Below are 12,109 nucleotides of genomic sequence, written 5' to 3' on the forward strand. Positions count from 1 at the left end.
GAGAAGCAGCTCAAGTCCATCTATTATAGGCATATCTCAAACAAGAGTCACCGCTGCTATTTTGCAGAGGAAATAATTTGGATCCTTTATCCTAACCTGATCTTCTTCTTATCCACACTCGCCCAGCAAAACTCCCACATGCCAGGTGCACGCAGACACACATTTATATGCATGCACACAGAAGTTTTTTCTTCCTAGCTGCTGCTTAATGTCTCCTCCTGCAATTCCCCCTTGAGCTTCAGGTATTAATATCTGGAGCCATTTCGGGTAAAATCATTTCCCCTTGGAGCTGTTAATGAATCCAGCACGTGCCGTGTCTATCAATGGCTGCATTGAGAAGCTCATCTGTCCATAGAGCTTCCATAGTTGCTTGAATCTTGGCACTTCTGCTCGTACAAATGGAGCTCTAAGGGAATGCATCCTGCACGTAGTTCCAGTCCCTTGGCGTGCTTCTTGCCGGGCTGAGTTGAAGAAGAAAATCGTGGCATACAACGGTGTGACTTTAGAAAGCAGCAGCTTAACCATTGGTTGGGGAAAGAAACAACGCAGGGAAAGCCCACATTCTCGGCAGGGTTGAGGATCCAGACCCCCTTGTATTTCTTAAGTAATTATTAATGGAGGCTATCAAGGACCCTCTTCATTAAGTTGATTAAATACCACAAGGCTCACAATCATATGGTCCAGACAAAGGAAGGAGGAGGAGGAGGAGGAGGAGATCCCCGTTTTATGTCAATGTTCATTTAATTTTTTTTTCTATTCAAAGGAAACTACAGAATGAAGTAAAGCCTGAGTTCTCCGTTAATTATGTTGTGGAACCCCTCGTTGCAATGAATTATCTAGGGGGCTCTTTAAAGTGACAGCCTGGGAAAGTGAGCCAGGCATTCTGCACGATGGAGGGTTGGGGTTGATAAAGACGTGGCAGTTTGAGGGTTTCAAATGCCACGTAAAGCTCTACTATTGGAACTGGAGAGGCTGATGAAGCAGAGCAGATAAGGCTGGTAAATGTGTCCTTAAATAGCCTTTTGGCATAAAAATTAAAACGAGGGGTTTGTCTATCCACTTTACAGGATGCACAGTGAAACCTGACCCTTTTTTGAAGGAATGCAGAAGCTTATTCTTGCATTTGCAGTAGGGTTTGCTTGTCTAAGCATCCTTCGACTAGTATTAGCTAAAACTAAAACCACACGTGTTTTGGCTTTACCATGTTGGATTATCCTAGACCATAACGGGCTCTCTTTGACCTTGGCTTAGAGTGATAGATGAACCCAGCCATAAACCAAGATGCACGGCTTTAGAACAATCTATGAAGTAGGTCACTAAGGATTGCCTAACAGGCCATAGTAAAAACATTTTCATTTATTCCCACAGTGGAGCTCCTTTACTGAATGGAAAAAGAGGCCATCTATTTTCAACAGAGGAAGTTGAATCACTCTTAGATTTCAAGAATTAGTAGACTAAATTTTCTCTCTCCCCATATACAGTTTGAACTGGCTAAAAAAAAAAGGGAATAATTCTGCCAGGGGTCAGAGGACGTTACATAATTCTACTGAAGTAGTCAGCTCCTTGAAAGAGTTATGAGTTCTAGAAATGGAACAGAGTTCAGAGTATGATGGATTATGAGCTTTTGCATTTAATACATAACAAACAGCCTTGAAACCAAAAAGAGGGAAACCTCTCCACAAATTCATGCTTGTAACACTTTCCACGGAGCAACTTGCTAAACTGCCAGGTGTGAGTTAATGGATGGCAAAAGAGCTTTTTTGAATCTCATTTATTCTGTTTTACTTTTCCCCTCTCCCGGTTTACTCTCTTTGCAGTGTTGTCCCTCAGACCACAGTAATTCTCAACAACGACCGTCAGAACTCGATTGTAGCCAAGATGGTGGGGCAGGAAGAGCCGTTAAGCCGAGCGGCTGATTCACTGGAAAACATCCTTAGCAAGTTAGTAATGGCAGTGGTCTCTTCCCTCTTTCTGTCTTCATGCACAGGAAACCCTTGCTTCAGGTAGCTAAATCATGCAGTGGCTTTCCTGAGTTTCAGTTAAGAATCAGTTAAGGCCATGGAAACTGGCTTGAATTTGGCTTGGCCCCCAGGATCAGTTGATGTATACTTTACAGCCCTCTCTAAGCAGTTTACAGAGTCAGCACATTGCCCCCAACAATCTGAGTCCTCATTTTACCTCAGAAGGATGGAAGGCTGAGTCAACCTTGAGCCGGTCAAGATCAAACTCCTGGCTTTGGGCAGAGTTAGTCTGCAATACTGCCTTCTAATCACTGTGCCACCACGGCTCTTGTACGTCAGCCAATCTGAGCTGGAGAGAAAGAGGGTCCACGTGTGGACCCTTGCACAAATCCGTGACTTCCTCTTCTTCTTCTTCTTCTTCCTCCTCCTCCTCCTCCTCCTCCTCAGTGCTGTTCCCGGGCGGAGGCAGAACACCATTGTGGTTAAAGTCCCAGGGCATGACGATAGCCACAACGAAGACGGAGAGAGTGGTTCTGAAGCCAGCGATTCGGTTTCAAACAGCGGCCAGCTAGGAAATCAGAATATCGGGAACAACGTCACCCTTATTACATTGAATTCTGAAGGTAAGCAAATCATCTTTGAAATCTTTGGGCTAGTCCCAGTGTTGGAGCCGTTTTAATCTTAGGTCTTCTTTTTAAAATGCCATGTTTTGTTTGCCTCAGAAGAGGAAGCAGTTCTTTGGTGTCTCACACATAGCTTGATTTGCTTCGGGGTTGCAAAAATTCTTTCGTTAGCATCTAAAATTTTGTCCTATCATTTTCCAAATTATCAGTAAAGGTTTTGGAGGTCATGGAAGAGCATTAAGCCAGAGGACTCTGATTTGTCCTTAAATCAAACTCACAACCTGAAGCCTTAGGGCAGGGGTAGGCAATGCTGGCTCAGGAATTCTGGGAGTTGAAGTCCACGAGTCATAAAAGAGCCAAGGTTGCCTACCTCTGCCTTAGGGCTACATGGAGAGGTCAAACATTTAGGTGTGGCTTCCAGAAACCCTTCTGAAATTGAACAGCTAAGACCCTCCGTCTTAATTTCATTCAGATACTGTATTTTGTTGAGTATGAAGCAGGAGATTTTGTAAGCAACATGTTGTCCTAGCATCAACTTTGTCTGGGCTTGGAAGCTCAGCTTTGGGTGATGGACCATCAGGAGGTTCCTGGGCTGTAGAGAGGAGAGGGAGGCAGTAGACACCTCCCACAAGAAGAGGGTGAAAAAACCACTTCTATCCTGCTGCCCAGAGTACTGCTAAATTGTGTCCAAGGGTAACTGGAGTTGAACTCCAATTGAATATTTTAATATATATGGGGTGGGGGACAAATCTAGGCTTCATCTTTCTTTGCCGTTATTGATCTAAATCGGTGTTTTTCAACCTTGGCAACTTAGAGGTGTATAGACTTCAACTCCCAAAATTCCCCATGCTGGCTGGGGAGTTCTGGGAGTTGAAGTCCATACATCTTAAAGTTGTCAAGGTTGGGAAACATTGATTTAAATAGATCTTTGTGTTGTGTTTAGAACAGAATTCATTTCCAGGGCAGTTTGTGAGTCTCAAATTAAGAGTGCTCATTTGCAGTTTAAAAAATAATTTTAAAAAAAGACACAAAGGCTCCCCAAACTGCTCTGATTCTGCAATCACGTCTCTGTGCTGGAAACCAGCTCCGTGGAAAGAAGTGCATTTCTTTAGGAAGCAACAGAAGATGCCAGCAGACTGCCTGCTGAAACTTATTATGCCCTTCTGGTGAGCTTGAACTTTTCTGAAAGTAAACAGTTACTTTGGCAATTCTAAACAATAATTTTGAAAACAGGAAATTCCCATCAAAAATGTATTGTATACATCATAGCCTTGTCAGCAATTTATCAGTTTCCAACGCCCCCCCTCTCAACCTCTGTTCCCCCCTCCCAATCTCAGAAAATCACCATTGCTGGAATGCAACCATTTGGAATATGTCTCATGATCCTCTCATTTTATGATGCATATTAAATTCACATATGCTTCAAAATTGAACATTAGTACAAGATCAGCGCAGAGACAGCTGTGGAAAGAATACAGAGTTAAGATGACATTGTTGATTGAATTTGTTAGAGGGAAGAAGATACCATAATTCTGAGTAAGAGCCGTCAAGCAGTTAAAGGTAAAAAAAAAAAAAAGCAGGGGAGACTAATTTTTTTGACAGAAAGCAGGGAGATGTGGGTGAAGATGATACCATTTATTAAAATTGGAGGGCTTCCCTTCAGCTTAGCTCACTTTTATTTCCCTCTTAAAGAATGCAAGCACAACAGTAGATTTACAACTCAAATTCTTCATTCTGTAAGAGTTTTAAAGCAATAAATAAAACTTGATAGAATTTGTGGGAGAGTGTGTTCTGTTTGCAAAAATTCAGATGTAAATGGGATTATCTGTCTCCCAATGGAAACTAAAATCATTACCTAATAGTAGTTTAATTGTGTATGTGCTGGACAACAGTTGAAAACTCCTCGCTCCAGTATATATAATAGAATAGCCAATAATTTTGAGTAATTTTCTCAGCTGTTTATTTAAGGGAAGTGATTTTTGATGTAGTAAAAAAAGACATCGTTGCAGCCTGACCTTTTCAGCATAATTTGTTGGCACATTTACAGACTGACAGATGTTGGCTTTTTAATAGGATTATTGTATATATAAGTGCTGGGCTTAACCAAAGGAAAAGACTTGAGAATATATAATTTCCTGATTGATCAGTCCGAAGCGGTACCTTTTAAGTAGGAAATTTTTTAATAAAGTCATGGTATAAGTTTAGAAAGAGGTCTGGTTCAATTGACTTTAAATGTCTTCTTCTGAGTTTCGCTGATGGTTAGAGCTCTTTCTTCACCTTTTTGAGAGATGTTAGGCAATGTCTGTTTGTACCAAATCATCTAATTTTCTTCAACTTTTTTTTTTCCTGTTGGATTTCCTCAAGCATGGGGCAATCAAAGAGCTTCAGATTTATCTTCTTGTTGGGCCAAAGCAAGGCAATAACCGACACATACTGTCCATTTATGCTTAAGATCATCTTGCCTTCCATTTTAGATCATGATGTCAGGGCTTTGGAACCCCAGCAGTCACTTATTCCTCAAATTCCAAATGTCTTCTTTCAGGATTTTAAAGAGTGTAGCATTTTCTGCATGACATGGAGCTTGTGCGATTTCTCTAGTTTTGGTTCACATCTTGGCTGCATTTATGCAAATGAGTGAATGGTGATTGGTTTAGCAAGAATAATTTTCACAAGAAGTGATCAACAAAAAAAGTTAACAAAATAGGAAAAGTTATTAGTGTTCTCAGAAACAAACTTGGCCAGCCTGTGACAGTTAATTAAATGCTGCAGTTTGTACTTTCAGATTGATTCCAGGCCTATGGATGACAAACCTAGCAATTATATAAGCATCTATGCTTGAAAGTTGTGCAATTTAGACACCCATCTGTGGAGAATTCACAATGCTTGAAATAATCGCTCATTTCAGCAGTAGAAGTGTTCTTCTCATACTCCTGGTGGTATTCACATTTTGCTGATAAAGTGAGAAAGAGACCAGATGTTGACACACTAGAGCAGCAAGGTCTCTCCTCAAGTCAGCAGAAGCCTAGTTTTAACTCTGCACTCAAGGAAGTAGCTCACCTACTTTACATTTCTTTTATAAACGTTTATCTAGATCAGGGGTAGGCAACCTTGGCTCTTTTATGACTCGTGGACTTCAACTCCCAGAATTCCTGAGCCAGCATGGCTCAGCTTGGAAACCTCTCCCTTTCCCCTCAGCATGGCTGGCTCAGGAATTCTGGGAGTTGAAGTCCAGGAGTCATAAAAGAGCCAAGGTTGCCTACCCCTGATCTAGATGATCTGTGGAGACCACCAGGTGAATGAAAAAAGAATAGTTCCCTGAACACCAAACAGATTGCTTTTGGGGACTCCTTCAAACAAAGTTTTCCCTGGTTTTTCCCTGCCTTTTTTTTTTTTTAACTTCTCCCCTTCTTGTGTGACTTTCCTTACGTGTCCTTAAGCCATTTTCCTGCAAATGATTTCCATTGTCCCAAGAATGCCATGGTTCTCCTTCTCCCGAACATTTGGTGGTAACTTTTTACATGTGCTTAGAAACCCTTGAGTGACACTGTTCTGCCAAAATAATTTATGGTTCCCGGCTTCCAAAGATTGAGATCATTTTTCTTGGATTTGATTTCTTGATCACATTTGAAGATCTGTCATCGTCATAAATCATCTCCATAATGTAAAAACAAACAAACTAACCATCCAAAACAACCAAGTCCCCGGCAATCAACTTGTCTTGGCCAAAGATAATACACTGAGTGAATCAGCAGCCAGTATTATGGTAGAAATTGGATTAACTGCATTGGGGAAATCAAGGGAAGGTCTCCTAATTTGCTGAACACAAATGTTCAGGCGTTTAACCAGGAATGAGAGTTTGAGGTAGGAGTTCTACTTTCGCTGGGACCAAGAGTTTAACGGTGGAGAAGGGATTGTTGTGTGGGAATGGAGTCACTTAAAAATTGCTCCTGTATAACACATTCAGTTATGCAAATAGTCCCATATATGTTTACATCTAGACAATGCAGGGTCTCAGGAAGGAAAGAATCTAGCCATACACATCACAGATTGGCTCAGGACCTGTCAGATCAAATATGGAAGGAAGTCCAGATACTCCTATTACTCATGTTCATAGTTTGTCATCTCTGAATTTGGGCTCTAGCAAATATGCCACTGTTCCTTAGATAAATTATGGACCTGGAAATCCCTCTCTTCATATAAGCTGTCCAAAGGTCCAGCTTCAAAAAGGGAAGCACAGAAAAGAGTCATGGCTGTCATAATCTCTTGTCTCAAAGCTTCTTGCCAGTCACTGTGACAAGCCCAATGCTGGATTTCAATGCCTCACATATAAAAATTGATATTTTTTATCAAGCTCATGCTGCATAAATAAAGCTCTTAGACTAAGCGAAGTGATAAAATTCAGCTGACATGCAGAGATTTGAATGAGCATGCTGGAGCATAGAGCCTAAGCAACCTCAATAGGAATAAAGCTGCTTTTTCCCACTGTGTTTTTCTTCCAGGATCTTCTGATAAGCATTTTATATTGTCTGGGGGGGAAAAACAAGGGGAAAAAATTAACACAAGAAATATAAAGAATGTAGGTTAATGTGTTTGATTTCCATCTCCTCTTCTATGTTTTCTAGAATGTTGCTTACTTTGAGGGGTATAGCATGATTGATATATATACCCCCCCACACACACAGAGATGCAAAGTATACACACACGTACAAGAAGATGTTTGTCTTGGTCAGAGCTGTTTACACCTGCATGAATCTCCTATCACAGGTATTTAGGTTGTCCTCCCTACTGGAGGAACCTCTCCTGGGATGGAGATAGCATGCAGAGAGGTCTCTCTGGATGCATATACTTCTTCTCAATTTCCATGTGAAAGGATGAAAATAGATGGAGAAGACCTTTGGACCATGTTGCTAGAATTTGCTCAAACCTGCTACTCTCAGTTGACCTGCAGATCCTTAAAGAGGTGGTATCACTTTCAGTGGTCAAGCCACCCTCAGACAATCAGGATTTCCTCCACAGGGGGTGCTCTGAACCCAGGGCACCAGGGGTGGCGACCCCACCATGTGTTAGTGTGATTGCAGACCCAACTTCATAGCTACAATGAAGAAAACTGATTGCTTGCTAATTTCTGTGTTACAGGATTTGCTTGATTCATTCCTCTCTCTTTTAAATTTTTTACTTCTTAAATTGTTTTTCCATTCTGTTTAGTTCTAATTGGATACATCTTTCTGTAATTATTGTTTCTTGTGTTGCCACTTTCATGGTTAAATTTTTTTTGCAACCAATCTATGGTAATAGAACTCCTTTCTCTGCGGTTCTTGGACGCCTCTGCTCCAGGAGAGTTACAATATTCAGTCTTTTCTAATAGTTGGTTTTAATGAGCATTCTTCATTCTGTCACCATTTTCCTGAAATAGAAGGAATTCACTTCGGCATTGCATTGTTTCACTTTTCAAAGTGTCACTTTAAGTTGGTCATGGATTTAGCTGGGAATGGATCTCATTCCTCCCTTTATAAATTGGTTAGAGAATTTTCCAACAGCTCTTCATAGGTCACTTTCCAGTATTTTTCCCACAATAAAGTGTTCTTACAATGATGGCAATACCTAGCTGGCTGGGACCGATCTTGAAACAAGCAGGGTAAGGTCTGGTTAGCATCTGGATCATAGGAAAATTGTGGGTTTGCAGGCTAGACTGGGAAATGTAAAAGAAAAATGCTTAAAGAAGACAGCGTGAATTTAGCTAATCCTTAAGTGTGCTCAATTCTTCCTAGTATTGGGTCTAATTTGCTTGTAGAACTTCGCAGGGCTATTTAACTGCAAAGGGCTATTTAATATGAACACACAACATACAGTAAATAACCATGAAATAGCCCTGCGAAGTACCCCAAGCAAATGGGACCCCAATCTTACACATTTTAATATTGAGTTTGGAGATGGACCAAATTTCTGGTTTGCATTGATTGTAAATCATAATTAGGTTGTTAAAATTTGAATAAATCATAATTTGATCAATGGAGTAGTCCTAGCGATGGCAAGACAGAATGGATGATATGCAGCATCCCCATGCCGGGACCCTCCAGATGAACGAAACCAGAATTGTCCACCCCCACCCCCCCAAATTCTCAGCCAGCCTGTATTGGCTGCGCTTCTCTGGAATTCCCAGAGTTGGTGTCCAGCTTCCCCTGGGGAAAAGGGGCCTTTTTCTCCAATTCTGCCATCCACTGGGAAGATATCCTGAGTAAACAAACAGTGATGCTCCATATATTTAGGGCGTATTGGTGCACCCTCCCTCTCTCTCTTTCAAAGCAGAAAATGTAATTAAATTAGGTCTTCTGCTTACAACTAAATACAGCTTTTATTAGATAAGTACAACTTACATAAGGCAGGCATAGCAATTTTCTGTCTGCTTCTCAAAATTGCTGCCTAAAATCTGAAACAGTTTGGAGCAGCTCTTTTGCCATCCCTGCGGCGATGCTGGAGGTTGTTACAAAACAGATGCTTATCCCAAGTTTGAAGAAGGAGAACTGAGAGCTTTAGGATTTTAGATTTCTCTAGTAAACTGGCTTTTTGGGTTCCTTCCTTCCTTCCTTCCTTCCTTCCTTCCTTCCTTCCTTCCCTGGTTCCTACATGTTGTGGAAACAATTTTGATATATCCCCTTTAGTGAGTGAGTGGCTTGACTGACATAGCTTTGCCAGATTCTAGCCATATAGCAGAGTTTCATGAAACAGTAAAGCTGAATTTGACTTTCTCAGAAAATCTGGAAGGTTTTTCCTCTGATTCAGAATCTGTTTCACTGTCAAAAGAAGAGTTTTTCTTCCATGCACAGAACGGAGAAAAACAAGCGTGGTTTCTCCTGTGCCTACCACACGTATCCCCAAAGAGTACAGCTTTCTGTTACTAGTGTCGTGCCTGAATAAAAGCAGTTTTTAAAAGGAAGAGGAATCACAACTGTTTTCGAATGAAGCAGCTGAAATGAATTTACATGTTGTTTCAATTGTTTGAAATCAGCATTATTTGATGTGGTTCACAAACAAAGGAAATGTATTTTAAGTTCAGCTGGCAACAACTCCATGAGCTTAACGGGTATCCAAGGGAACATATCAAATGCAGGTATGAAGTTTACACACGTGTGTGTCTGCGTGTCTAGTTTATACAGAGGCACACACAGAAACACAGACACACACATTCTGAGTTTTGAGTAGAGCTTTTTTTATATAAAGATTTCAGTATCAACTTGGAATAATTGAACCAAAGAACCGAAGAGAGATTGATTTGGTCAAGCCCGGAAGCCTTTGTGGGGTTTCTTAATAATCAATTCTGGCAGCTAATTTTCAGCAGTCTCTTCTCCCATCCTCACATGCTGAAAGCCAAGTCAACTGATGGATGTACACAACACACATGTTAAGAAAACCCTTCTTGCTTGATTGCTCCAGAGAGAAGGGCTTATATTTTTAGCAATTTATTATTTCAATATGCCTTTGATGCAGCTATCTGGCTCTACCGTTTTTGTTCATCGTGCAGGTGTTTGATAAACACAACTGGCTAATTCTCTAAATATTAACATGAGCAGGTGTTCAGTGTACTTTCCATTGGTTTAACAGAGTTGATTGATGGCACCCTGGGAGGGATTTTGTTTTTAGAGTTCTTGTTCCTGCTTCTTGTCTACCAGGTAGGTTCAAAGGATGTTTCTCCCTGGAATGAAGAAATATAGTACTGGCAAAGAATCAAGCAGTGATATTATATTCCTGCAGAAGTAGCAGCCTGGGTGTTAAATCAGCAGATGGACACTGGCCTTTCATGTTAAAGAATATTAAGTGATGCATCTGCAAAGGATTTTCTGTGGAACAAATTGTTTTCTTTGTACAAAGGAACAGAGAGGAAAACAGAGAATGTCTGATCCAGATTTCAGATGGAGAGGAACTTGTATGCTCTCCATATTCTTGTGTTTGGGAAATGTAAATCTTCCAATAGAAGAGAATATTTGTAGCTCAGGGTTGAATTGCAGAATCCTTGGTGCTCCCTGAGCTTGGTTGTTGACTTACAGACGTTTCATGACCCAAATAGGTAACATCATCAGGGCGCTGATGCTGCAGGCCAACAACCAAGCTGAGAGACCATCAAGCACGCCATAAAGGTGGGTATATTGAATGGCTGGAATTTAGGTACTTCACTCCCTCTATGTGATGATGTGATGAATGCTTCACTGAAAGCAGAACTGGGGGCGTTCTTCTGATGTTTGGGTGTCCCGTGTGTCTTTGATGAGTACTCAGAATTGTTTATTCCAAGCTAAGCCCAAGGAAAGTATTAATCTTACCCAGGAAGACTAGAACTTCTTTCTTATCCTTGGAGAAGAGAAAATACTGAAGGAATGGTTCCATGTTGAGTCCAAAAAAACAGCCTTCTATCATGCTGTAGTTTGAGAGGGGCTTTTTTCAGTTTTGAAAAAAAGAGTTTGATCCTTTGGTAATTCTTTCCAGATCTCTGTCAGGCATTAGGAAAGACCTCATATCAAAGACAGTGTTTTTGACATGAAGAAACTAAATAGTGTGGCAAGTTCACGCTAATATTATTTTGACTCAGTCAATAACAGACAGTTGAGTGTTTCTGGACAAGGCAACAGGAAGGTGGTGACACTGATGGTTCTGCATTGTGGTTACATCTACACCCTAAACGTTTACAGGATTTAAAACAGTTATAACTGCTGTGGCCTCAATCCAGAGAGATGACAAGTTGATTCTCCTTGGTTATCAACAAATGATTGGGTCATCTTTACTGCTTTGAAGACTCCTTAATTAGGCAGTTAGAAGTAATTATATTCTGGGTTTGGGTGAGTCAGCAATTTTATGGGTCTCTTAGATGCCAGCCATTCAACACATTTCCCTTAAAGAAACACTACCAAACTTTAGGAATGGAAGTTCCACATTTTGAGCTGGTTGGATGGAATTGTTTGAGTTTCGCTTGTCCTGGACATAAATTGTTTGTAGTGTTGACATGTTAGAAAACCATGTACCATTGTAATAAAATAAGGATTTTAGTGCTCTTCATCACCTACAAGGATTCACTCCTAGGAGGGGTAAATCAACCCATTTGGTGAATGCATCAGAAACAATGCAGACTCCCATTCCAGTAGTGTGGAATAATTTTTTTTTTAAATCCATTTCTATTTGGGAGCTATGGTTCCCATCGAGTGACTTCTCTTAATAAGCCCTGTATGCAATTAATCAAATAAATTACCATTCTTCTGTACTCACAAATGCTGCACATTCTCACTTGTCCCTAGCAAATGCTGAGTCAGCCTCTTCCCACAACTGTTGTGGTTCAGTGCTCTGCGCTTGATGCCTGACAACGATATCCCTTCCTTCTCCAGCCGTTTTGAGCAACCAGCAAGTTTTGCTTGCTTTATTTGTGGCTTCAGCATCCTTTAGAACAGGGCTTTTCAACCTTTTCACCCATTGTACCACTTTCAGGATATGGCAATAGCCGAGTACCACCAGTTACCTAGCAAGGTGTCAAAAACTTGATGATCA

General features: G+C 40.8%; 1 protein-coding gene across 1 annotated transcript in view; it reads left to right on the forward strand.

The window, feature by feature from the left end:
- Window positions 1-12,109, forward strand: part of BANP (BTG3 associated nuclear protein) — an 81,538-nt gene that overhangs the window by 12,372 nt on the left and 57,057 nt on the right. Inside the window, exons 4-5 of the mRNA XM_015822020.1 lie at window positions 1,818-1,940; window positions 2,409-2,584. Of these exons, the coding sequence (XP_015677506.1) occupies window positions 1,818-1,940; window positions 2,409-2,584 (299 nt within the window). The remainder of the gene's footprint in view (window positions 1-1,817; window positions 1,941-2,408; window positions 2,585-12,109) is intronic.

The sequence above is a fragment of the Protobothrops mucrosquamatus genome, unplaced genomic scaffold (genome assembly GCF_001527695.2).
Source record: "Protobothrops mucrosquamatus isolate PMUCROS unplaced genomic scaffold, P.Mucros_1.0 scaffold1445, whole genome shotgun sequence".
NCBI classification, from domain to species: domain Eukaryota; kingdom Metazoa; phylum Chordata; class Lepidosauria; order Squamata; family Viperidae; genus Protobothrops; species Protobothrops mucrosquamatus.